Raw genomic sequence first — 25,299 nt, forward strand, 5'->3', positions numbered from 1 at the left:
AATCACATGCAAATTAAGCAGTTGGGGTTCTATAAACCATTGCTGTTGACTCCTACTCGTGCTGACCACATGTGTGTCACAGTAGAACTGTGTTCATAGGATTTCCAGTGGCTGATTTTTCCAAAGTAGATCGCCAGGCCATTCTTCTGAGGAGCCACTGGGTGGCTTTGAACCTGCAGCCTTTTGTTCAGCAGCCAAGTTCATTAACTGCTCCACCTGGGGACTTCTTGAGTTCCATAGTTACTAATTGAAAATGCAACTTAGTTTTGTAGGCAGTTTCACAATGAGGAATATATAAATCTTACACAAAAGCAATTCATTCTCTTTCCATTTCAGAATTTCACTTGAGAAACAAAATACAAACACCTCAGGAAGATAGTCAAACTCATAGTGCACAGGGTGTTTTTATAGTATTAGTCAGGGGTATTTTTTCCCCCAGGTTGGTCATGGATTTCTATGCTCATTCTTTTAACGAAAACCATCTAGTGGGTGCCTGCTAGTGTACCAGGTTCTGGAGAATCAGAAGGAAACCAAATTGACACCAGGGCTGCCCCTGTGAGGCTTATGTGGTAGTGGAGGATGGGAAAGAACAGAGAGTAAGCAAAGCAGTTAAGTTAAATATACAGTGTGTTAGATTGTGAAATAAGGTGGGACCAGCGGTGGTTTAGTGGTAGGATCCTCGTCTCCCACACAGGGGCCTGGATTCAGTTCCACCTCATGCACAGCCCCCACCCATCTGTCAATGGAGGCTGTGTGCTGCTGGGATGCTGGACAGACTTCAGGAGAGCTCCAGACTCAGACTAGGAAGAAAGGCCTGGCAACCTTCTGAAAATCAGCCAAGGAAAACTCTACAGATCATAAAGGTCCAGTCTGAAATTGATCATGAGAATGGTACAGGACTGGCAGCATCTCATCGTGTTGTGTGTGCGGTCACCATGAGCTGGGGCTCAACTGGACAGCAGCTAACAAAACAACATCCTATGAGACAATAATTTCTGTCTTTAGGAAGATGTTTCAGTTTTTAGAGAACTGAAACGTGTGTGTCTAAGTTGTGAGAAATGACAGGATGGCATAGCAGACGCAAGCAAGCACTGGCTTTGGAGTCAGAAATAAGTAGGTTCAAATCCTGACTGCTGCTTTTCTGTTAAAGTAAACTTGAACAAGCTCGTTTACCTCTCTCATCCTCTGACTTGTCACCTGTAAATCAGAGGTAATTTGTACGGCCTAGGGTTGTTGAAAGGGTTATATGAGATGATGGTGCTGATTCACTGTGCTCTGTTAATACTAGTATACCAGTTGGCATTGAGTTGACTGACTCATGGTAACCCCATCTGTGTCACAGTAGAACTGTGGTCCACGGGGTTTTCAGTGGCTGTTTTTTTGGAAGCAGATCACCAGGCCTTTTTTCCAGGACACCTCTGGGTAGGCTTGAACCACCAACCTTTAAGTTAGCAACTGAGAGCGGTAACCATTTGCATTACCCAGGGACTTCACCTCATTAATGGACCTGCTTTGTTGAGGTGCTATAATGCAGGAAAGCCTGATGGTATGAAGTGTGGGCTCTGAACCTGGATGTCTGGGGCTTCTTCATGCCTGGTTTTGCTAGCTATGAGTTCCTGAGCAAGTTTTTAACTCAACTAAATGAGGTAATACTTGTATTTGGAAAGTGCCTGGCATATGGTAAGGGTTTAGAACATGCTAGTTGTTACTGTATATTATAAAACAAACTAATACAGTTTCTGTGACACAGAAGGTCCTAAGTGGATGTTGGTTTCTTCTTTCTTTCCTTTTTGTGGGCTCATCTGCCATTCACTGTTATCAGACCAAATTGGTTGCTGTTGAGTCAGTTCCAGCTCATGGCAGCCCTGTGTGTGTGTGTGTGTGTGTGTGTGTGTGTGTGTGTGTCTGAGAGAGAGAGAGAGTAGAAGTGTGCCCCACAGGTTTTCAATGACTGAATTTTGGGAAGTAGATCACCAGGCCTTTCTCCTGAGAAGCCTGTAGGTAGACTTAACTCCCAACCTTTCTGTACCACAAGTGAAACTGGTAGATTTAAAATACTGTAGAATTTGAGTCTATATAAGACTGAAGCTATTGGAACAGCCACATTTTCACCATTGATGTGGGTTACAGAATCTTCTTTATTAGATAGTTTAAAGAAATGACTAGGTTCATTAAACACTGAGTGTTGTTGATAAACTTAGGATCTTAACATTTCTACAGTAGGTTATTCAGTTAATGTTCAGTTTTGAGACCAACAACTGTTGAAGATATTTTAGCAGCTAAGCAGGTATTAGTCACTGATTTTTTATTTTTTATTTTTGCAATGTTCCTTCCCCTCCCCTCCCAACTCTGGTAACCAACACAGAAAGTTCCCTTCGATATGTACCTTTCCTTGGCTTTTTACAATAATGAACTAGTACATTATTTGTCCTTCTGTGATTGACTTATTTCACTCACCGTAATGTCCTCTAAGTTCCATGTTATGTGGTGTTTTGCAGGTTCTACATTATTCTTTAGTGTTACATAGTATTCCATTGTGTGTATGTATCATAGTTTGGTTATCCATTCTTCTGTTGATGGGCACCTAAGTTATTTCCATTTTTTTGCTACTGTAAATAGTGCTACGATGAACATGGGTGTACACATAGCTGCTGTTGTCCTGGCTCTCACTTCTTTAGGATCTATACCCAGTAATGGGATTGTTGGATCAAATGGTACTTCTAATTCCAACTTTTTAAGGAGTCGCCATACTGCTTTCCACAGTGGTTGTATCATTTGCCAGTGCCACCAGCAGTAATGTTTACAGAAGGAGCCCTGATGGCTCAGTGGATAAGCACTCAGCTGGTAACTGAAGGGTTGGTAATTCAAACCTACTAGCTGCTCTGCAGGAGAAAGATGTGGTAGTCTGCTTCTGTGAAGATTACAGCCTTGGAAAACTTATGGGACAGTTCTATTCTGTCCTGTAGGGTTAGTATTTTTTGGTAGGTTAATTTTTACAGGAGCAGATTGCTAGGTCTTTTTTCCCACGGAGCTGCTGATGGGTTTGAACTGCTGACCTTTCAGTTAGCAGCCACGTATTTAACCATTGCACCACCAGGACTCCTTAGAAAGGCTATAATTGTAGAGAAACTAAACCAAAACCTGTTGCCATCAAGTCAATTCTGACTCATAACAATCCTGTCAGACAGAGGAAAACTACCCCATAGGGTTTCCAAGGCTTCAAATCTTTATGGAAGCAGAATGCCACATCTTTCTTCCATGGAGTGGCTTGTGGATTTGAACTGTCAACCTTTTGGTTAGCAGCCGAATGCTTAACCATTGCGCCACCTAAAGAAACCTGTTTGTATCTCATTTGTTTCTTAATATTTTTTATACTTCTGTGAATAAAATTTTATCTTCTTATTTTCTATGGTTGGAGTTCTAAGAGGTACTTTATAAGAGCATCAGCTTATTCTTTGAATATGCTGTTAAGAATCAGTTTAGACTTCATGTGAATGAGTTTAAATTGCTTGAATCTTTCACTTGGCATTTTGTAGGAGTCCACTAAATGAGGATGTTTTTGCTACCAGAATAAAAAAGATGAACAATAATGACAAAGACATCACAGAATTGCAAGAACAAATTCAGAAACTTCTCTTGCAGGTAAAGTGAGAGAGTTTAAAAAACACAGAAACCTCATAATCATGTTTTATTTTAACATTCAATCTTAGTAAAGTCACTTCACAAGAATAAATTGCTGGAGAGAGAAATCTTCATCATCTCCATTCCATAAAATTTTGTCCTTTTATTTATTTATTTTCCAAAATTGTAATAAAGGTATATATAACAAACATTTCCTTTTTGTTTTTACATGAAATTTTGTTTTGAATCTCTCTTCTTTTTTCTGTATTCAGTACACAGCATTTTTGTAAGAACCCACTTTACGACAGCAAACTGAGTCATAGTTGGAAGATTCTTGGCACTGCTAGTGTTTTAAGCCTTTGGGCTTTGATTTTAGAATTTTTTTTTTCCCCCAATAATTCCTGTTTTAAAGTGGAGGTGGGGTGGGAGGATGGCAGATCTTAGTCTCTAGTGATTCTAAGGTAAGAGTAGGAAAAATTAACTGTTGGAAAGAAATGCCAAAGATATCTTTTGGTAGGGATTCAACAAGTTTGTGAAGTATTAAACAAAACTGATGATGTTCAAGAGTAACTGTTAGCCCGTAGTTTTCAAAATGTCTTTCATAGAATCTTGAGAGATTTTGAAATATCTCTGAAGTTCTTTAAAAATTATGTTACATATTTTTTCTGGACATCCTTAAACTCAGCATAAAAAAACTTGAGTTTACTTTTAGTATGGAGCTCATAGAAGATGTTTGTTAAATTTATTACGCTATGGATTTTTAAAAATCTGTTATTCTGAAAATGCTACCTAAACTAGAAAGCCAGGCTGCCCATGAGAATTATTGGAATGATAGGGGACTCCCATCAGCCTCAGGCCCAAAAACATTAACCATCACACACCTAACAGAGGAGTTTGGAATTTAAATCTTCGGTTCTGATTGTCTTAGATAGACTCTGAGGTAAATAATGCTGTATCTCTCCTCTGCCCACCATATAACTAGCAACCCTAAAACCGGTCCTCTTCTTCCAGCCCGTTCACGTGACTGCTTCCAGTGGCTACGGAAGCCTTGGAAGCAGTGGCTCCCAGGAACATTATATCAGCATTGCATCTTCTAGTGAGTCCAGTGGACACTGTGGGGAGGAGATACAAAAGAAGCCAGTAAGTTAGCGACCTTTGTCTTTTTGTACAGATATCATTTCTTTAGTCTTGTTATCTGGTCTGTGGCAGTGCTAGGTCTGCCCTTTGACAGATGGTGACTTCACAGTATAGAAGATTTTATCGGATGTTGTTATGTGCCGTCAAGTCAATTCTGATTCATAGTAACCACCAGGTCTTTTCTTCCATGGAGCTGCTCACTAGTGGGTTCAAACCATCGGCCTTTTGGTTAACGGCCAAGCATTTAACCATTGTGCCACTAGGGCTCTTTTATCTGATAATAGAAAGTTGAATTCATTGCAGTTTGAGGAAACATCTATAAAAAGAAAATAGCATCTTTGGAATGTGACATTTGGGTTAACTGCATATTTTCTAAAAAAGAATTAGCATAAACAGACTTATTTAAAGTTTTGTGTGTACCATTGTACTGTGGCACAGTGGGAAAACAGATTGAAGTTACTACTGGGCTTTTAGTTATGATGTCTTCAGAGAACTAGAAGCTAAATGTCATATGTTGTTGTTGTTATGTGCCATTGAGTCGGACCTGACTCATAGTGACCCCTCCTTGGGTTTCCGAGATGGTATCACTACAGAAGTAGATTGATTGTCCAGCCTTCCTTCCAAGGAGTGGCTGGTGGGTGTGAACTACTAGCCTTCTGGTTAGCAGTCAAGTGCATTAGGCACTATGCTACCAGAACTCCTAATGTCATATGTGCATATATACTTAACATATATGTATTTATTTAAAATGTACATTTTTATAATTTTTGAAGTGTATTTTATCATTCTGTTTTCTAAGATGACCTTGCAACAAGTCTATGCCAGTGTAAACAAGATTAAGAATCTGGGTCAGCAGCTCTATATTGAGTCAATGACGAAATCACCAAACAAGCCAGAGATAAAGATGTGCACAGAACCGCTGGGTGGTAAGTCAGGAGGGCAACCCTGGGGTTATTCTCCTAGGCTGTGTCCTCACCTGCACACACATGAAGTGTGCTGCGAGCACAAGCATGAACTGTGGGGCTTCCTTTCATATTTCTTTATTTGCATTGGGCAAATCGGCAAAAGGCCTGTTTAAAATGTTCAAAACAAAGAAGTCCCTTTGAAGACTAAGGTGTGCCTGACCCAAGCCATGTATTTTCAGTTGCCATATATGCATGTGAAAGCTGGACAATGAATAAGAAAAACTAAAGAAGAATTGGTCCCTTTGAATTTTGATGTTGGTGAAGAATATTGAACATACCACAAACGTCCAAAAGAATGAACAAATCTATCTTGGAAGAAATACAGCTACAATGCTCCTTAGAAGCAAGAATGGCGAGACTTTGTCTCACTTTGGACATATTATCAGGAGGGACTAGTTTCTGGAGAAGGACATGCTTGGTAAAATAGAAGATCAGTGAGAAAGAGGAAGACCCTCAATGAGGTGGATTGACACAGTGGCTGCAACAGTGGTCTCAAACATGGCAGCAGTTGTGAGGATGGCACAGGGACCAGGCAGTGTTTCATTCTGTTGTACCTGGGGACAGAGTCAGAACTGACTCAGTGACATCTAACAACAATGTTGTTGTTACGGGCCATCAAGTCGGACCTGACTCATAGCAACCCCTCCTTGGGTTTCCGAGGCAGTATCACTATGGAAGTAGATTGCTGAACCTTCCTTCCAAGGAGTGGCTGGTGAGTTGGAACTGTCAGCCTTCTGGTTAGCAGTCAAGTGCCTTAGGCACTACGCTGCCAGAGCTCCCCTAACAACAATAGCAGTAATAATAATAGTAGTAAAAATAATAACAGTAAATACTATTCTGAAAGCAAAATAGCATTAGAAAGTAGTTCTAATACACTCCTACTAAATGATTAACTTTTCTGGTAATACCAGCAAGTTCATGAATGCTTTTCCCCCTATATAAGCAATTTATGGAGCCTTGGTAGTGCAAAGAATGGTTAAGCACTCAGTTGCTAACCTAAAGGTTGGTGGTTCGAACCCACCCAGTGATTCCTCAGGAGAAAGACCTGGCACTCTGCCCCTATAAAGATTATTGTTTCAAGGGGCCAACTCGATGCAACAGTCAGTCTCTCCTCGCCTGGCGCAAAGAAGGATGAAGAAAACCAAAAATGCATGGAAATAATTAGTCCAAGAGACTAGTGGACCATGTGAACCTCAGTGTATATGACCGTGAAACTGGAAGAACTGGGTGGTGCCCACTTACCACTGTCAGCCACTCAGAAAGGGATCAGTGCAGGAGATCCTGGATAGAGTGGGATAACAATGTGGAGCAAAACTCAAAATCATAAAAAAGACCAGGCTCACTGGTGTGATGGAGCCTGGTGAAACCTCCAAGAGTTTGGCCCCTAGTTACCCTTCAGGCCTGGAATTGAACTCACTCCCATGGCTTCCAGTCAAACAACAGACAGGCATATAAATAAAAAAACAAACTCATTGCCATCGAGTCAATTCTGACTCATAGCAACCCCCTTTGGGTCTTGCCCGGTCTTCCTTCCATGGAGTGGCTGGTGAGTTTGAACCACCAACCTTATGCTTAGCAGTCAAATGCCTTAGGCACTACACCACCAGAGCTCCTTACAGGAGCCTTACAGACAGACATATAGGGTAAACATTTACACCAGGTAGATATAGTCCTTAGAATGATCAATCGTGGGAGAACAGAAGGACAGTATTTGCACAGGGAGATAGGTCAAGGGGCAGGAATGCATAGGAAAGAAGGACATGGGGAAGAGGTAACCACTGGGAGGAAGTAGGAAGAGAACTGTTATATTGTGGGGCTTGTAGTCAATGTCAGGAAACAAAATGTGTATGAACTGCTGTATGGAAAATGAATTCACTCTGTAAACTTTAACCCAGATCATGACAGAAGTTTTTTTTTTTTTAAAAAAAGGTTGTTGTTAGGTGCTGTCAAGTTGGTTCTGACTCAAGTGAATCTGTACGTACAATGGAATGAAACACTGCCCAGTCCTTCAGTATCCCTATATTCATTGCTGTGCTTGAGCCCATTGTTGCAACCACTGTGTAGATTATAGCCTAGGAAACTCTATGGGATAGTTCTACTCTGTCGTATAGGGTCACTGTGAGTGAAAAATCAACTCAGCAGTACCTAACAACAACAACAGTAACATGATCTATTTATAAACCAAGAGACTTAGTTTTTAGAATACATTTCAGATAATAAAGCATTAAAATAAGAATCCCTTTCTATCATTTCAAAGGAAACTCTGACTTAAGTTGGAAGAAAAACTGGGCTTTTTCTTGATACATGTTTACTTTTCTAAAATATGAGGTCAGGTGCACTCTAAAACAGTTGAATCAGTCCTGATAATTTGGTATTACTTTGAAAAGTTCAACTAGTTGTTTTACATAGCAGAAGAAAGTTTCATAATACAGAGATCAAATGTTAAGGACTTTTTCATTTAGCTCGCTTTCCCTTCATTTTCTCCCTGCATGTTATAATGTTGGGAGTTGTAATGGATTTTGGTCACTTGAAATGGGAACTATTTGAGTAACAAAAAAATAATGATAGTACTAGATTATAACCCAATAGATAAAATAGTATCTATGTGTCCGTAATGACAAAGAAGTGATTGAATAAATAAATAGAAAGGAAATGATTCTTACAGAGGAAATTAAATTAGAAACAAGAAAGAAAAAAAAAATTGCTATCAGAATTCCACCATAACTGTTGCAAGAAACATCATCCAATAAATAGTAAAACTAGTGAGTGAAAATTTAAGAGAAACAGGATGTTGTCATTGTTTCAAAGTATTTCTCCAAAATATTGTTGTTTACTTTGTTACACTGTAAAATGGTACCTTTACAATAGAGAAACCTGGCAGATGGCACCTTACCCGAATGATCAAGTAATAAATCATAACCAGTAATAAAACATACCAGCATCACATGCTTGTGGCATGATGCATTAAGGAGGGTTCAGCGCCCTGCTAGTATTCTCTGCAAAATGGATAACCTCAACCTTAGAAATTTTCATAGGAAAACATCAGAGAAACTTCAATTAAAGGGCATTCTACATAATTCCAGACCAGTACTTTAAAAACAACACAACAACCAAAAAAAAACATAATATTTTATTGAGTTTTTGGTGAATGGTTTACACAGCAAGTAAGGTTCCCATTTGATAATTTCCACACAAATTGTTCATTGACATGAGTTATATTTACACCACGTATCGGTGTTCTCTTTCGTTGTGTTTAGTCTGTTCACTTTCCAGTACTCTAGTTTCTCTGCTGTGCATAGGGTTGCTATGAGTCAGAGACAACTCGAGGGCACCTCACAACCACAGCAGTTTCTCTGCCACCTTTTCTCATCTTTACTTTGAGTAATTATTGGCGTTTTGGTGGTGTCATAATGATGTTTTTTTTTTTTTTTAAGTAGGGTACTGCTCTTATGGGTTGTTGTTGTTGTTATGTGCCAAAGAGTCTGACCCGACTCATAGTGACTCCTCCTTGGGTTTCTGAGGTAGTATCACTACAGAAGTAGATTGCCTAACCTTCCTTCCAAGGAGTGGCTGGTGGGTTTGAACCGCTAGCCTTCTGGTTAGCAGTAAAGTGCCTTAGGCACTATGCTATCAGAGCTCCTGCTCTTGTGGGTAATAGCCATCATTTTATGTGCCACTCTGCTGTTTTGCTAACAGGTGATCTTGGGATAGGCTCAGTTCTAACTTTAAAGAATGATTCAGGGCAAGAGTTCCAGGGAATCTTTTGTTCACTGCTCCAGCTTTTCATCTTTTTTTTTTTTTCCAAAATAAGAATTTGAGTTTTGTTCCATATTTTTCTCCCATTCTGTCTGAGACCAAGTGTTGTGCCCCTCATCAGAATGCTGGCCAGTACTCTTAAAAAGTGTCAAGATCATAAAAGATAAGCACAGACTGAGGAACTATCACAGATTGGAGGAGACTAAAGAGACATGACAACGATGCAATATGGGATCTTGGGTTGGACCCTAAAACAGAAAAAGGACATAAGTAGAAAAATCTGTGAAACCCAAATGAAGTCTGAAGCTCAGTTAGTAGTACTTTACCACAGCTAATTTCATGGTTTTGTTCATTGTCCTTGGTTATATAAGATGTTAACATTACAGGAAGCTGAGTGAGAGGCTATGGGAACCTCTATTATTTTTGTACATTTTCTGTAAGTATAATATGATTTCAAAATTCAAAGTTAAAAAAAATAATTCTTATGAATCAAAGTTAATGCACACAATACAGAATGTTCTTCCAATCCAGCTCAAAGGGACTTTTACTACTAATAATAAGACCAGCAGCTAACACTTCTGCTCAACCTCTCAATCCATTCTTGGCTTCCATGACCTCACACTGTCTAGTAATTTCTCTCTTTTTCTGGCTAGTCTTTCTCAGTCTCCTTTATTGGCTCATTCTTCTCTATTGGAAGTTTAAGTTCTTCAGTGCTTAACTCTGAAGGCCTTTTTTTCTTTTCTCAAGTTAAGCACTTGATGATTAACCAAAGAGTTGGTAGTTCAAACCCAGATAGAGGCACCTCTGAAGAAAGGGCTGATTGTCTGCTTCTGAAGGTCACAGCCTTGAAAATGCTATAGAGCACAGTTCTACTCTGACATGCGTTGAGTCACCATGAATCAGATTTGACTCCATGCCAGCTCATCTTTATGTTTTGATATATTTGTGTTATCAAATATGGTAGGCACTATCTGGAAAGAGCAAGAGCTTTGGTGGCATAGTGCCTAAGGTATTTGCCATTGAAAACCCTTTTAAACACAGTTCTTCTCTGACACACGTAAGGTCTCCATCAGTTGGAATTGACTGGACAGCAATTACTTGGTTTTCTTTTTAACGGCATTTGGCAATTTAAATTTGCATTAGTTAAAATTAAGTAAAATTAAAAACTGAGTTCCTTAGTTGCTCTAGCCACATTTCAAGTGCTTCATAGCTACATAAGGAGCTCTGATGGCACAGTGGTTAAGGCATTCAGCTGATAACCAAAAGGTCAGCAGTTCAGACCACCAGCTGCTCTATGGGAAAAAGATGAGGCAGTCTGCTTCTGTAAAGATTTACAGCCTTGGAAACTCTATGGGGCAGTTCTGCTCTGTCTTGTAAGGTCACTATGAGTTGGAATTGACTCTATGGTGGTGGGTTAACAGCTACATGTGTCTGATGGCTACTGTATTGGACAGCACAGATATAAAAACTCAAAAAACTTAACTCACTGCCATTGAGTCAGTTCCGACTCATAGCGACCCCCTTTGGGTTTCTGAGGCAGTAAATCTTTATAGAAGTAGGTTGCCCCATCTTCTTTCCTCAGAGTGGCTGGTGGGTTTGAACCACCGTGCAACTGTATTGGGCAGCACAGATGTAAGACAGATATATTTGTGTTGCTGTAGAAAGTTCTGGACACAGGTTCAGCACAGGTAATGTGATGTACTTTACATTGCAGCACATAAGCTCAGTCCTACAAGTGATGATTAGACTGATCACCATGTATATGTAATGTCAGCCTGATCCCTCCATTGTAAACTTCTCAGTCATTTCATCTAATCATTGTATTTGTTGATAATCTTGGCCTAAAACATTTTACTCCTAATTTTTAAAAATAGAAATATAATCTTTTATGTTATCATTCTATGTGTAGTGTGCTCTGCATCTTATTTTTTCATATTCCTATGCATTTTCTATGTCACTTTTAATTACTGCGTAACATTCAACTGAATGCATGCATCATAAAGTACCATGATTTAATTTTGCTGAGTTAGTACACGTTCTTAACCACATGCTAAATATTTTACTCTGACATAATTTTGTTCTCTTTCAGATGAGCAGAAAGTCTTCTCTTCCTTCCAGACATTGAAAAATCATAGCATGCACATGGAGTCTTGTGAGGATTTGCGAAAAGAGCAGGACAGCCCGTCCTACCAACAGATCAACTGTATTGATAGTGTTATCAGGTATGAGATGCAAATTTTGATAAAATGTTAGTTTTTCCAAAAGCACACATTGCTACGGAAGGAAATTTTCTTTGTTGATTACCAGGGATGTGAGGAAGGGGAGGGAACACTGCAAAAATAATAAAATAAATAAACAAAAACATACATCGTTGCTGTGAAACATTTGTATAATATTTAATAACTGTCCTGTCCTGAATTTTTCACTATAAATAAGTAGGTAATTACAGAGTTCCAACTAAATACGGTACAGTATATTGAACATTACGGGGTATGTGAAAAATTAGAATGTGCGTTTCTTTTTCAAAGGAACTTAAGAGTATTGTAGGCAAGTTAAGATTTAAACCTGTCAACATTAAATGATACAAGATCTGAACGTTAGTTCAAGACCATAGGTGAAGCACTGTCACAGTTCAGTGACTCAGGCTAGAGTGGGCGGGGAAAACTTCATCAAAGAAGAAGGTACAAAGCATCCCAAACAGAGGTGGCAAGGAGGTGGGATGGTACGGTCAGGAGACAGGTGAGCATATGTGGCCTGATCACACTGTTGCAGATATTTGAAGAGCTACAACATTCCCGCTTTGAAAAGAAAGTGCATATCCTGTACAAATACAAATTCTTCATCATCAGAAGATGACAAACAAATCCACAAGGCAGATGGTGTCCACACATTGCAAGGTAACAGAAACGCCCCTAGAAGTTAGAGAAAAAGAATGATTACAGAGCCATCCTTTCTTTCTATTTCCCTTTAACCTCTTATCTTTAATTCATTGTAATCACAAATAAAGGAGACCTGGTGGGGTAGTAGTTAAGTGCTTGGCTGCTAACTGGAAAGTCTGAAAGCTGCTATTTGAACCCATCAGCTTGCTCCACAGGAGAAAGATTTGGCATCTGCTTCCATAAAGATTTATAGCCTTGGAAACTATCTGGGTAGTTCTACTTGGTTGCTGTAAGTTGGGAACAACACAGCAGCACTGGGTTTAGTGGGTGGTGCAATTCTTGGCCGCTGACCGAAAGGTTCGTGATTGGAACCTGCCCAATGGCATTGTGGGAGAAAGACCTGGCAATCTGCTTCTATAAAGAATGCAGCCTGCTCTGTCACATTGGGTCACTATGACTCAAAATTGACTCTACAGCACCTAACAAGAATAATCACAAATTATCTTAGTTTCATATTACTTCTTTACGGCAAGTAGGTTTTAATTTGTCCTAACTTCTGGGTAATTTTTCTTTAACTGTCAGCTTCTCTTTTATCAACAGCTGTTCCTCAGATCCCAGTCAAAGCTAAATCAGAAATGATGACAGCTGAACAGTCCACAGATGCTGAGGAAGGTGTTCCACAGACCCTCTCCACCAAGGCCCTGGTGTCAGGCATAAGCCAGTGCAGTTACAGCAGCACCATCGTTCACGTCCCACCCCCAGAACCTGGTACAACAAGCACTTTCCATTTTGAAAGTATATTTAACTCTAAGTATAATATTGTTAGAGAACAAATGTCAGTAATACCATTTACTTAATGATACCTGCTAAATTTTAAATATTTTTCCTTTCTTTAATTGATTTTTGGAAATATGTTTACCTTGGTTACATATTTTATTGGAACGTATTTCTTTTATTTGTCAATCAAATCAGTTGATACATGTAATTCACTTAGAATAATATTTAGTGCACAGTAACAATTAGGATTAGACATTAGGTAATGTGATGTTTTATTGTGTTGAAAATATACTTAAAAAGCCACGTAACATCTCAACAATTCCAACATTTACAATTCAGTAAAGGAGTCCTGATGGAGCAGTGGTTAAACACTCAACTGCTAACCAGAAGATTGGCGGTTGGAACCCCACCCATCAACACTATAGAAGAAAGACCTAGCAATCTACTTCCATAAAAATTACATTCTAGAAAACCCTGTGAGGCACTTCTGCTCTGTTACAGGGGGTCGCCAAGAGTCAAAATTAACCTGATAACACAGTTCAGTGACATTGATTACGTTCTTCCAGTTGTGCAGCCGTTATCGCTAGCTTTTCCAGATCATTCCACCACTATTAACAAAATCTCATTGTCCCTTAAGCAAAAGCTTCTCCTTTGCTCCTTGCTCCCATCCACTAGTAATCTTTTGTTTCTATATATTTAAACTAATATATAAATGAGATCCTATAGTATTGTCCTTTTGTGACTGACTGATTTCACTCAGCATGATATTTTCAAGGTTCATCCATGTTGTAGCATGCATTGGGACTTAATTTCTCTTTGTAGCTGTATAATATTCCATTGTGTGAATATTTCATTGTGTTATGTACCACATTCATCTATTGATGGACATTTCAGTTTTTCCACCTTTTGGTTATTGTGAATGGTGCTGCAGTGAACATTGGTGTACAGGTTTCTGTTGTGTTCTTGCCTTCACTTTTTCTGAGTATATAACTAGGATTGAGATTGCTGGGTCATATGGTTGTTATCTCCAACTTTGTATGTGTGCGTGTGCGTGCTTTGGGTGAAAATTTGCAAGCAAATTCATTTTCCATACAGCAGTTGATACACATTTTGTTTCATGACATTGATTGCAATCCTCGTAATGTGACAGCTCTCTATTCACTTCCTCCTTGTGGTTACCTTTTCCTTGTGTCCTCCTTTCCTATGCATTCCTGCCCTCTGAGCTTTCTCCCTGTGCAAATACTACCTTGCTGATCTCCCGTGGTTGATTATTCTAATGAGCGTGGCTGTGCCTGTCTGTTGTTTGGCTGGAAGCTAAGGGAGTGAGTTCAGTTGCAGGCCTGAAGGGTGACTAGGGCTTATAGTATGGGCGTTTCACCAGTCTCTGTCAGTTCAGTAAGCTTGGTCTTTTTTTTTATTTTGAGTTTTGTTCCACATTGCTTTCCTGCTCTATCCAGGGTGTCCTATATTGATCCCTTTCTGAGTGGTTGACAGTGGTAGCTGGGCACCATCTAATTCTTCTGGTCTCACAGTCATGTAGACTAAGGTTCACATGAGCCACTAGTCTCTTGGACTAATTGTTTCCATGAATCTTTGGTTTTCTTTTTCTTCTTTGCTCTGGCTGAGGAGAGACCAATTGTTGCGTCTATATAGACACTTGCAAGCTTTTAAGACTCCAGTTGCTACTCACCAAAATAGGTTGTGGAACCATGTTTTTGTGTAATATGTTTTGCTAGTTGAGCTTGATGTCCCCCACAACCATGATCCTGAGCCCAAGGGCCCAACAACTTGCTCCCTAAGGGTGGTTGGCTGTGGCTAAGACGTTATCATAATTTTGCCCCCTGTTAAAAAATTTCTCATTGCCGTTGGGTCAATTCCAACTCATAGTGACCCCCATTGGGGTTTTGAGGTGGTAAATCTTTATGGAAGTAGATTGCCCCATCTTCCTTCTGTGGGGTGGCTAGTGGCTTTGAACTGCCAACCTTCTGGTTAACAGTCAAATGCCTTAGGCACTGCACCACCAGAGCTCCTTGTTAGCTCTTATTTATGTGGACATTCTCATGTTGTTGTTGTTATTTGCCGTCGAGTCGGCCCCGACTCATAGCAACCCCTCCTTGGGTTTCCGAGGCAGTATCACTACAGAAGTAGGATTGCCCAACCTTCCTTCCGAGGAGTGGCTGGTGGGTTTGAACCGCCAGCCTTCTGGTTAGCAGTCAAGTGCCTTAGGCACTATGCTACCAGAGCTCCTGGACATTCTCATAGCACATACAAATGTTGTTGTTGGGTGCTGTCAAGTCGTCTCCGACTCATAGCGACCCACGCACAGCAGGATGAAACACTGCTCAGTCCTGTGCCAGCCTCACGATCCTTGTTATACCTTGCAGCCACTGTGTCAATTCATCTCACTGAGGGTCTTCCTCTTTTTCATTGACCCTCCATTTTACTGAGCATGATATCCTTCTGCAGGGAATGGTCCCTTCTGACAACATGACCAAAGTAGGTGAGAAGAAGACTGGCCAGTCTCGCTTCCAAGGAGCATTCTGGCTGCACTTCTTCCAGACAGATTTGTTAGTCCTTTTAGCAGTCCATGGTACTCTTAGCATTCTTCTCCAGCACCACAACTCAAAAGCATCAACTCTTCTTCAGTCTTCCTTAATTCATTGTCCAGCTCATGTGCATAAGAGGTGATTGAAAATACCATGGCTTGGGTTAGGTGCACCTTAGTCTTCAAGGAGACATCTTTGCTCTTCATCACTTGGAAGAGGTCTTTGCAGCAGATTTACCCAATGCAATATGTTGTCTGATGTCTTGACTGCTGCTTCCATTGGTGTTGATTGTAGAACAAAGTAATAGGAGTCCTTGACAACTTCAGTCTTTTCTCAATCCATCATGAAGCTGTTTGTTGGACTTGTTGTGAGGATTTTTGTTTTCTTAATATTGAGGTGTAATCCGTACTGCAGATGTAGTCTTTAATTTACATCAGTAAATGCTTCAAGTCATGCTCACTTTCATTGAGTGAAGTTGTGTCATCTGTGTATTGCAGGTTAATGAGTTTACTCCAATCCTGATGCTACGTTCTTCTTCATATAATACAAATACATATGTAGAAATATCATCTGCCAAACTTATGTATGGTCATGGATATTTTCCCTTTTGCCTACACATACCCGATCATTCAGCCTGTCTACCTATGTATCTACTTGTAGGTTAATGTTTGTTATTACTGATAATACAGTGTTGTGTATGGAAGAGTGTTGATTGTTGTTGTCCATACCTCTTATGCACCTCTCTGTGTCTTCTTTTTCCTTAGTGTCATTGAATATATTGCCTTTCTCTTCCCCCAAATCAATACTTGTCTCTTACCTATCTAGCAATTTTCCCTCCTTTCCCCTCCCATCCCTTGTAACCAACAAAGAAAATTTCCTTCCATATGTGAACCTTTCCCTAACTTTTTACAATAGTGGACTAATACAATATTTGTCCTTCTGTGATTGACGTTTTTCACTCAGCATAATGTCCTCCAAGTTCATCCATGTTATGCATTGTTTCACAGATTCTACGTTATTCTTTAGTATTGCATAGTATTCCATTGTGTGTATGTACCATAGTTTGGTTATCATTCCTCCATTGATGGGTTGTTTGCCTCTCTTTGCTGTTGTACAGAGAGGTGCATTGAACATGGATGTGCCTATATCTGTTCGTGTCCTGGCTCTCACTTCTTTAGGATATATACCTAGTTAATGAGATTATTCTGGTGTGTGGTGGGTGAGGCACTTGACTGTTAACCAGACTGTCAGTGGTTTAAAACCACCAGCTTCTCTGCAGAAGGAAGACAGGGCAATCTACTTCCATAAAGATTTACAGCCTTGGAAACCCAGTGGGGATTGCTGTGAGTTGGAAAGAACTTGATGGCAGTGAATTTTTATTTTATTTTTTTTCCAAATGGGATTGCTGGATCAAATGTTATTTCTTTTTCCAACATTTTAAGGAATTGCCATACTGATTTTCACAGTGATTGTAAGATTTTATAGTCCCACCAGCAGAGTATGAAAGTCCCAATCTCTCTACATCCTCACTGACATTGTTATTTTCTGTCTTGTTGAGCTTTGCTGTTATTTCTGGAGTGAGATGGTATCTCGTTTTGATATGCATCTGTGTCAAACCCACCAGCTGCTCTGCGGAAGGAAGACAAGGCAGTCTACTTCTGTAAAGATTTACTGCCTCAGAAATCCAATGGGGGGTCACAGTGAATCGCAATCAACTTGATGGTAGTGAGTTTGGTTTTTAAATGCTAATGATCATGAGCATTTCTTCATGCATTTGTTGACTCCTTGAGTTTCTTCTTTGGTGAACTGTCTGTTCATATCTTCTGCCCGTTTTTTATTGGATTGTTTGTCTTTTTGATGTTAAGATGTTAGAATTTTCTATAAATTTTGGAGATAAGTAAATCCCTTATCAAATATGTTGTGTTAGAATATTTGTTTCCCCAATCTGTAGGTTTTCTTTTCACTCTTTTGGAGAATTCTTTTGATGCACATAAAAATTTAATTTTTAGAAGGACCCAATCTTCTAGTTTATCTTCTGCTGTTTGTACATTTTGGGTTTTACTTGATAGTCTACTTATGCCATAATTTAAGGCACCTAAGTTTGCCTCTATTTTTTGTTAGATGGACTTTATATAGTTTTAGGTTTCACAGTTAAGTCTTTGATCCATCTGGAATTAGTGTTTGTGTATGGTGTGAGGTATGGATTTTGTTTCACTTTTCTGCAAAATGAATATCCAGTTTTGCCAGCACCATTTGTTAAAGAGACTGTCTTTTGGCCATTGGTCAAAGACTAGCTGACTGTAGATGAATGGATCTATTTCTGGGTTCTCAGTTCTGTCCACTGGTCTATGTGGCTGTTGTCATACCAGTACCAGGCTATTTAACACTGTGGCTATGTAGCAGGTTTTGATATCTGGGAGTGTGAACCTCCTACTTTGTTCTTCAGTAGTGGTTTGCAGGTCTCTTTCTTTTCCATATAAAATTTGCAATTGGTTTTTCCATGTCCTTAAAGAATGTTGATGGAATCTGGATCAGGATTGTATTGAAATATATTAGATGGCTTTGGGGAGTACTGACATTTTCACAATGTTCAGTCTTCCTATCCATGAACATGATCTATTCTTCCATTTATCTAGATTTCTTTAGTTTCTTAAAGTAGCATTTTGTAGTTTTCATTATATAGGTATTTTGTGCCCCTGGTAATATTTATTCCCAAGTATTTTATCTTTTTGGTAGCTATTATAAATGATATTGATTTCCTTATTTTATTTTCAGAGATCTCTCTGTTGATGTAGAGGAATCCAACTGATTTTTCTTGATCTTATATCTTGCCACTGTGCTAAATCTTGCAATTAATTCCAGTAGTTTTCTTGCTGAGTATCTTGGTTTTTCTATATATAGGCACTATGCTACCAGAGCTCCCGTATAGGAGCTTATCATCTGGAAACAGGGATAGTTTTACTTCTTCCTTACCAATTTGAATGCCTTTGATTTCTCTTTCTTGCCTTATTGCCCTTGCTAGAACCAAGGAGGGGTCTCTATGAGTCGGGGCCGACTCGACGGCAAACAACAACAACAACAACAACTTCCAGTACAACATTGAATGGAAGTGGTGATAGAGGGCATACTTGTCTGGTTTCCGTTTGCAAGAGGAATGGTTTTGGTCTTTCTCCATTGAAAATATTGTTGGTTGTTGGTTTTGCATATATGGCCTTTATTTTGTTGAGGAATTTCCTTTCTATTCCCATTTTCCTGAGAGATTTTAACAGGTATGGGTGTTAGATTTCATCAAATGCCTTTTCTGCATTGATATGATCATGTGATTCTTTTCCTTTATTTTATTTATGTGATGGATAATGTTGATTTTTTTCTAATGTTGAACCATCCTTGCATACCTAGTATGACTCCCTCTTGGTCATGACGTTATTATTTTTTGATATGTTGTTGAAGTCTATTGGTTAGGATTTTGTTGAAGATTTTTGCATCTGTATTCATGAGGGATATTCGTCTGTAGTTGTTCTGGTTACCTAGTGCCACTCTGACAAGATTATACCACAAAGGGGATGGCCTTAACAAACAGGAATTTATTCTCTTACAATTTGGAGGCTTTAAGTCCGAGTTCAAAGTGCCAGGCTTTAGGGGCTGGGTGAGAGCCCCTCAACCTTAGGGTCCAGCTCTGCCTCTTGCTCTCGACCCACTGGAGCTAGAGGCGTTTCTTCACTCAGACAGCTACTGATTGCTGAGGCTAAGAAGCCCAAGGTTGACAAGTAAAAAGACACAGTCCTGATGTAACCAAACCGCACAGCAGGTCATTAATTCAAGTCCATTGTAAGTCCCAAGGTCGGCAGAGCATTGCAGGCTGCTGAACAATGACATGGCTACGTGCAGGATCCAAGCGTGCCATAAGCTAGAGACCATTCCCCAAAGCTTCTGCTTAAATACAGGAAGCAGACCACATTCCCTAAGGCAGCTATTCAGCTGCTCACAGTAGATTCCACCATGGAGCTGATTACCAGTCTCATCATGGGGAATACTACATCCAGGTGCCCAGCCACTCAAGCAGGCCCAGCCAAGTTGACACGCAAACTGAACTACCACAGTAGTTTTCCTTTTCAGTGATGTCTTAACCTGGTTTTGGTGTCAGGGTAATGTTTGTTTCATAAAATGAATTTGGGAATATTCCATCCTTTTCTGTCTTCTAGAATAGTTTGAGTAGAATTGGTGTTAGTTTTTCTCTGAATGTTTTGTAGAATTCTCCCATGAAACCATCTGGGCCAGGAGTATTTTTTTTTTGTTGGTAGTTTTTTTATGACCTGTTCAATTTCTTCTTTTGTGATGGGTCTGTTCAGATTTTTTACCTTAATCTGTCTCAGTTTAGGTAAGTGGTGTGTTTCTAGAAATCTGTCTCTTTCTTGTGGGTTTTCAAATTTGTTGGAGCACAGTTCTTCATAGTATCCTGATACTATCTTCTTTATTTTGATTGATTATTTTGTGACATTGCCCATATAATTTCTTACTCGTGGTATGTGCATCTTCTCCTTCTTTTCCTTAGGTTAGGTTTGCCAGTGATTTGTCAATTTTATTAATCTTTTCAAAGAACCAACTTCTAGTCTTGTTCATTATTTTTTCTATTGTCTCTCTATTTTGTGTTTCATTTCTTTCTTTTTTATTTACTTTTTAAAATTGTGATTTGGGTGAAAATTTACAGAGCAAATTCATTTTCCATATAGCAGTTCATACACATTTTGTCTCATCATGTTGACTACAGTTCCCCACATTGCAACAGCTCTCTTCCCAGTTCCTCCCCATAGTTACCTGTTCCCTGTGTTCTTCCCTCTCATGCACTCCCACCCTCCAGCTGTCTCTCTCTGCACAGACTGCCTTTCTGTTCTCCCATGATTGATTGCTCTAAGGAGTGTATCTACCTGATACAAATTTTCACCCCCTATATCTGTCTCTCATTTGTCTGGAAGCCACAAGAGTGAGTTCAGTTCCAGACCTGAAGGGTCACTAGGGCCATGGTCTCAGGAGTCTCACCAGACTCTATCAGATCAGCAAACCTCGTCCTTTTTTTTTATGATTTTGAGCTTTGTTCCACATTGTTTATCTGGGATCTCCTGCATCAGCCCCCTCTGGGTGGTTGACAGTGGTAGCCAGGCACCATCTAGTTCTTCTGGTCTCCCTGTCATATAGACTGAGGATCACATGGTCTGCTAGTCCCTTGGACTAATTGTTTCCGTGTGTCTTTGGTTTTCTTCATTTTTCTTTGCTCTGGACAAGGGGAGACCCATCGTTGTATGTAGATGGCTGCTTGCAAGCTTTTAGGAACCCAGTCACTACTCATCAAAGTAGGATGTAGAATAGTGTTTTTGTGTAGTATAGTATGACAATTTAGCTTGATAGCCCTTGCAACTATGGTCCCAAGCCCACAGGTCCAACTACCTGCTCTTTCAGGGTAGCTGGCTGTGGCCAAGAAGCCACCACAACCTTGTCCCTTGTCAGCTCTATTATACACCCAGTAATTCTTACAGCACATACAAATATGCTCGTAGAAACAGTGTCTGCCAACTCTATACATAGTCTAGGGCACACTCCCCCTGCCTAGACATACCTGATCATTTTATCCACCCCTATATCAATGCTTGTCATCACTGACAACACAGTACTGTACATGCAAAAGGGTTCATCTTTGTTGTCTGTACCTCCCATGTACTTCTCTGTGTCTTCTTCCTCATGTTGATCACTCACTTTTGGTGTAGTGCCCTTCCCTTCACCTAAATCAATACTTGTCTCTGCCTATCTAGCAGTGTTCCTTCCTCTCCCTAGTAACCAGTAAAGAAAGTTTCCTTCCATATATAAACTTGTCCTTGACTTTTTATGATATGTTTCATTTATTTCTGCTCGAATCTTTATTATTTCTTCTCTTCTGGTACCTGTAGGCTTTTTTTTTTTTTTTTTGCTGCTCTTTTTCTTAATTTTGGAGATGTTGGGTTTTGGTGTTGATTTTGGGTCTTCTTTCTTGATGTGTGCATTTATTGATATAAATTACCCTCTGGTCACTGCTTTTTCTGTGTCCTAAAGATTTTGGTATGTTGTGTTTTCATTCTCATGTGATCAAGGAATTTTTCATTTCCTTTTTTACTTCTTCTATTATCTTGTAGTTTTTAAGGAGGATGTTGTTCAGTTTCCATGTGTTTGCTCTTTTTACATTGATTTTCCTATTGTTGATTTCTAGTTTTACAGCAGTGATTTGAGGAAATGCTTTGCAGTATTTCAGTTTTTAAAAATTTATTGAGGCTTGCTTTATGGACTAACATGTGGTCTGTCCTGGAGAATGTTCCATATGCACTGGAAAAGAATCTGTGTTATGTTATTGTTTAGTGAAGTGCTCTATAGATGTCTATAAGGTCTTGTTGGTTGATTGTATTGTTTAGTTCTTCTGTGTCTTTGTTGAGTTTCTTTTCAGTTCCATCTTTCATTAAAAGTGATATATTAAAGTCTTCTACTATGACTGTGGAGTCATCTATTAGTCTTTTCAATTCTGTTTAAGTCTGATTTATGTAATTTGGGGCTCTTTCATTGGGTTCATTGATATTTATTATGGCTATGTCTTCTTGTTCAATTGATCCTTTAATCATTATATAATATGCTTCCTTGTCTCTTATGGTGGTTTTTGTCTTGCAATCTATTTTACCAGAAATTAATATTGCCATTCCTGCTCTTTTTTTATTGCCATTCCTTGGATATATCTTTCTCCAACCTTTGGTTTTTAGTTTATTTTTTTCTTTGTGACTAAGGTGAGTCTCTTATAGACAGCATATTGATGACTCACGTTCTCTTATCTAGTCTGCAACTCTCCATTTCTTGAATAGTGCATTTAATCCATTGACATTCAGTGTAATTATTGACAGGTATGAATTTATTGATGTCATCTTATTATGTGTTTTTTCATGGTGTTGCTGATTTCTTTGTTCCATATAATTTTCTGTGCGGAGCTTATTTTTCTTATGAATTTTGTTATTTCCTTCATTGCTGTTGTTTTAGTATTTGCTAAATATTTTTGTGTCTCCTGTTTTTTTATTTTGATGTGAAAACCAAAACCAAACCAAACTCACTGCCTTGGAGTCAGATCCACTCATAGTGACCCCTCCTTGGGTTTCTGAGGCGATGTCATTACAGAAGTAGATTGCCCAGTCTTCCTTCAAGGAGTGGTTGGTGGTTTTGAACTGCCAGCCTTCTGGCTAGCAGTCAAATGCCTTAGGCACCATGCCACCAGAGCTCCTATTTTGATATGAAGGTTTATCATTTTTCTCTGAGATTTATAGTTTTCTTCCCAAGTTTAGAAAGCCTATTCTATCTCATAGTTGTCTTTTGACTTTCTCTCCATTTAGAAGTTCTGTAACTACACTATTCATTCCCTCTTTTTGGTTTGTAGTTGTTCTCGTTTACCAATTGATGTCTCTGGTTCCCTGATCACAGTCTTGTAAGCTTATTTTACTTTGGATACTACCAAACTGGGTTGATTTCTGGGTTAGCTCATCATGTGTGTTAATCATCAGTTGTTGTCTGCTGTTGTTGGTTCTCTGTCCGAAGAACTCCGTTTAGCATCACTTGTAAGATTGGTCTGGTTTTAACAAATTCCCTTAATTTCTGTTTCTCTATAAATGTCCTAATTTAACCATCATATTTGAGGGACAGTTTTGCTGGATATATAATTCTTGGTTGACAGTTTTTTCTTTCAGGGTTTTATTTGTATCATCCCAGTGCCTTCCTGCCTGCATGGTTCTACTGAGAAATCAAAGCTTAGTCTTATTGGTTGCTCTTTTTAGGTAACTTTTTGTTTTTCCTGTTCTGCTTTCAGGATTCTTTCTTTATCTTTGGTTTTGGTGAGTTTGATTTTGATATGTCTTGGTGATTTTCTTTTGAGGTCTATCCTATTTGGGTTTTGTTGAATTTCTTGAATGGATATCTTCTCATCTTTCATCATATTAGGGAACTTCTTTTCCAACAAATCTCTGACAATTTTCTCTGTGGTTTTATTTGGCTTTTCCTGTTCTGGACTTTTCGATCACACATAAGTTATTCCTCTTGATGGTGTCTCACATGAATCTTAGGCTTTCTTCATTTTGTTTTGGTCATTTTTCTGGTTGATTCATTAACAAAGTCATATGGAAATATTTGTCTTCAGTCTTACTAATTCTGTCTTCCATTGATTGGATTCTGCTCCTTTGCGCATTCAGTATGCTATTTCTTAAATCTTAGTATTGATCTTCTTGATTTCTATTTGTTGTTTTTGTATGGTTTGTAATTTTTTGTTTATTTCACCAATTTGTTCTTGTATTGTTTTCCTGAATTGTTCTAGAGTTTTGCCTGTATTTTCCTTAATTTTGTCAAATGTTTTCCTTAATTTGTCTCTCAGTCCATTGAAGGTACCTAAATATAATTCTTTTGAATTCCTGATCAGGCAGTTCCAATGCCACATCTTCCTCAGGGAGGTTTTCTGGGTCTGTATCCTGGTCTTTTGTTTGTACTACTTTATCTTGCTTCTTTGTGTGGGCTAGGGTGGCCATTTGTCTCAAAGACATTGTGATGTAATATTTATATTTAATTGGTGATTATACATTGATGTGATTTACCCAGAATTTTCTTTTCTTTATTTTGTTTTGATGTATGAGTGAGCAGAGCTACTATGCTCCTCAGTTCACTAGTGGGTAACAGTGAGGCACTCACCACCTATCTCCAGGTGGGTGTGATAGAGAATGAGAGTGTGTAAACAAATCTTTGTTAACTGTGAAAAGCAGTTGAGGGTAAGTTGGGCTGTATTGAGTATAAATTGCCAGGTTTTTCCTCCCAGAGCAGCTGCTGGGGTTGAATTGCATACTTTTTGGTTAGCAGCCAAGCGTGTAACCACTGTACCACCAGGGGCTACATAGAGCAAATGGTTTGTGCTCAACTGCTAAACTAAAGGTTGACAATTTGATCCCACCCAGCAGTACCACAGAAGAAAAGGCCTGGTAATCTGCTATTGTTAAATACAGCCAAAAAAATCCTATGGAGCCATTCTCCTCTATAACACATGGGTTTGCCATGAGGTGGAACCAACTCAGTGGCAACTAACAACAATAATGGTTATGTCATTGAACATCTTTTCACATGCTTGTTGGCCATTTGAATATCCTCTTTAATGAAATATCTATTTAAGGCCTCTGCTCATGTTTGTTGCTATGAGTTGGATCCGATGCGACAGCACATAACAACAACAACAGCTCATGTTTTGATTGAGTTGTTTATCTTTTTGTTGTTAAGGTGTAGAAATTTTATGTATTATTTTGGATATTAGACCTTTATGGGAGCTCTGGTAGCATAGTGCCTAAGGCACTTGACTGCTCACCAGAAGGCTGGTGGTTCACTCCAGGCTTGGGACCATAGTCGCCGGGGACATCAAGCTCAATTGGCATAACATACTATACAAAACATTGTTCCACCTCCTACTTTGGTGAGTAGCGACTGGGATCTTGAAAGCTAGCAAGCTGCCATCTAGATGCAACGATGGGTCTCTCCTCGTCAAGAGCAAAGAAGAAAGAAGAAAACCAAAATTAATGGAAACAATCAGTCCTA

General features: G+C 39.2%; 1 protein-coding gene across 1 annotated transcript in view; it reads left to right on the top strand.

Moving 5' to 3' along the window:
• The window catches only part of PER3 (period circadian regulator 3), a 91,356-nt gene that overhangs the window by 27,934 nt on the left and 38,123 nt on the right, over positions 1-25,299 (top strand). Inside the window, exons 8-13 of the mRNA XM_042781180.1 lie at positions 3,537-3,642; positions 4,633-4,761; positions 5,558-5,684; positions 11,569-11,701; positions 12,252-12,376; positions 12,959-13,126. Coding sequence (XP_042637114.1) covers positions 3,537-3,642; positions 4,633-4,761; positions 5,558-5,684; positions 11,569-11,701; positions 12,252-12,376; positions 12,959-13,126 — 788 coding nt within the window. The remainder of the gene's footprint in view (positions 1-3,536; positions 3,643-4,632; positions 4,762-5,557; positions 5,685-11,568; positions 11,702-12,251; positions 12,377-12,958; positions 13,127-25,299) is intronic.

This window comes from Orycteropus afer, unplaced genomic scaffold (genome assembly GCF_000298275.1).
Source record: "Orycteropus afer afer isolate SDZICR_OR568_19922 unplaced genomic scaffold, OryAfe1.0 scaffold00094, whole genome shotgun sequence".
Classification (NCBI taxonomy): Eukaryota; Metazoa; Chordata; class Mammalia; order Tubulidentata; family Orycteropodidae; genus Orycteropus; species Orycteropus afer.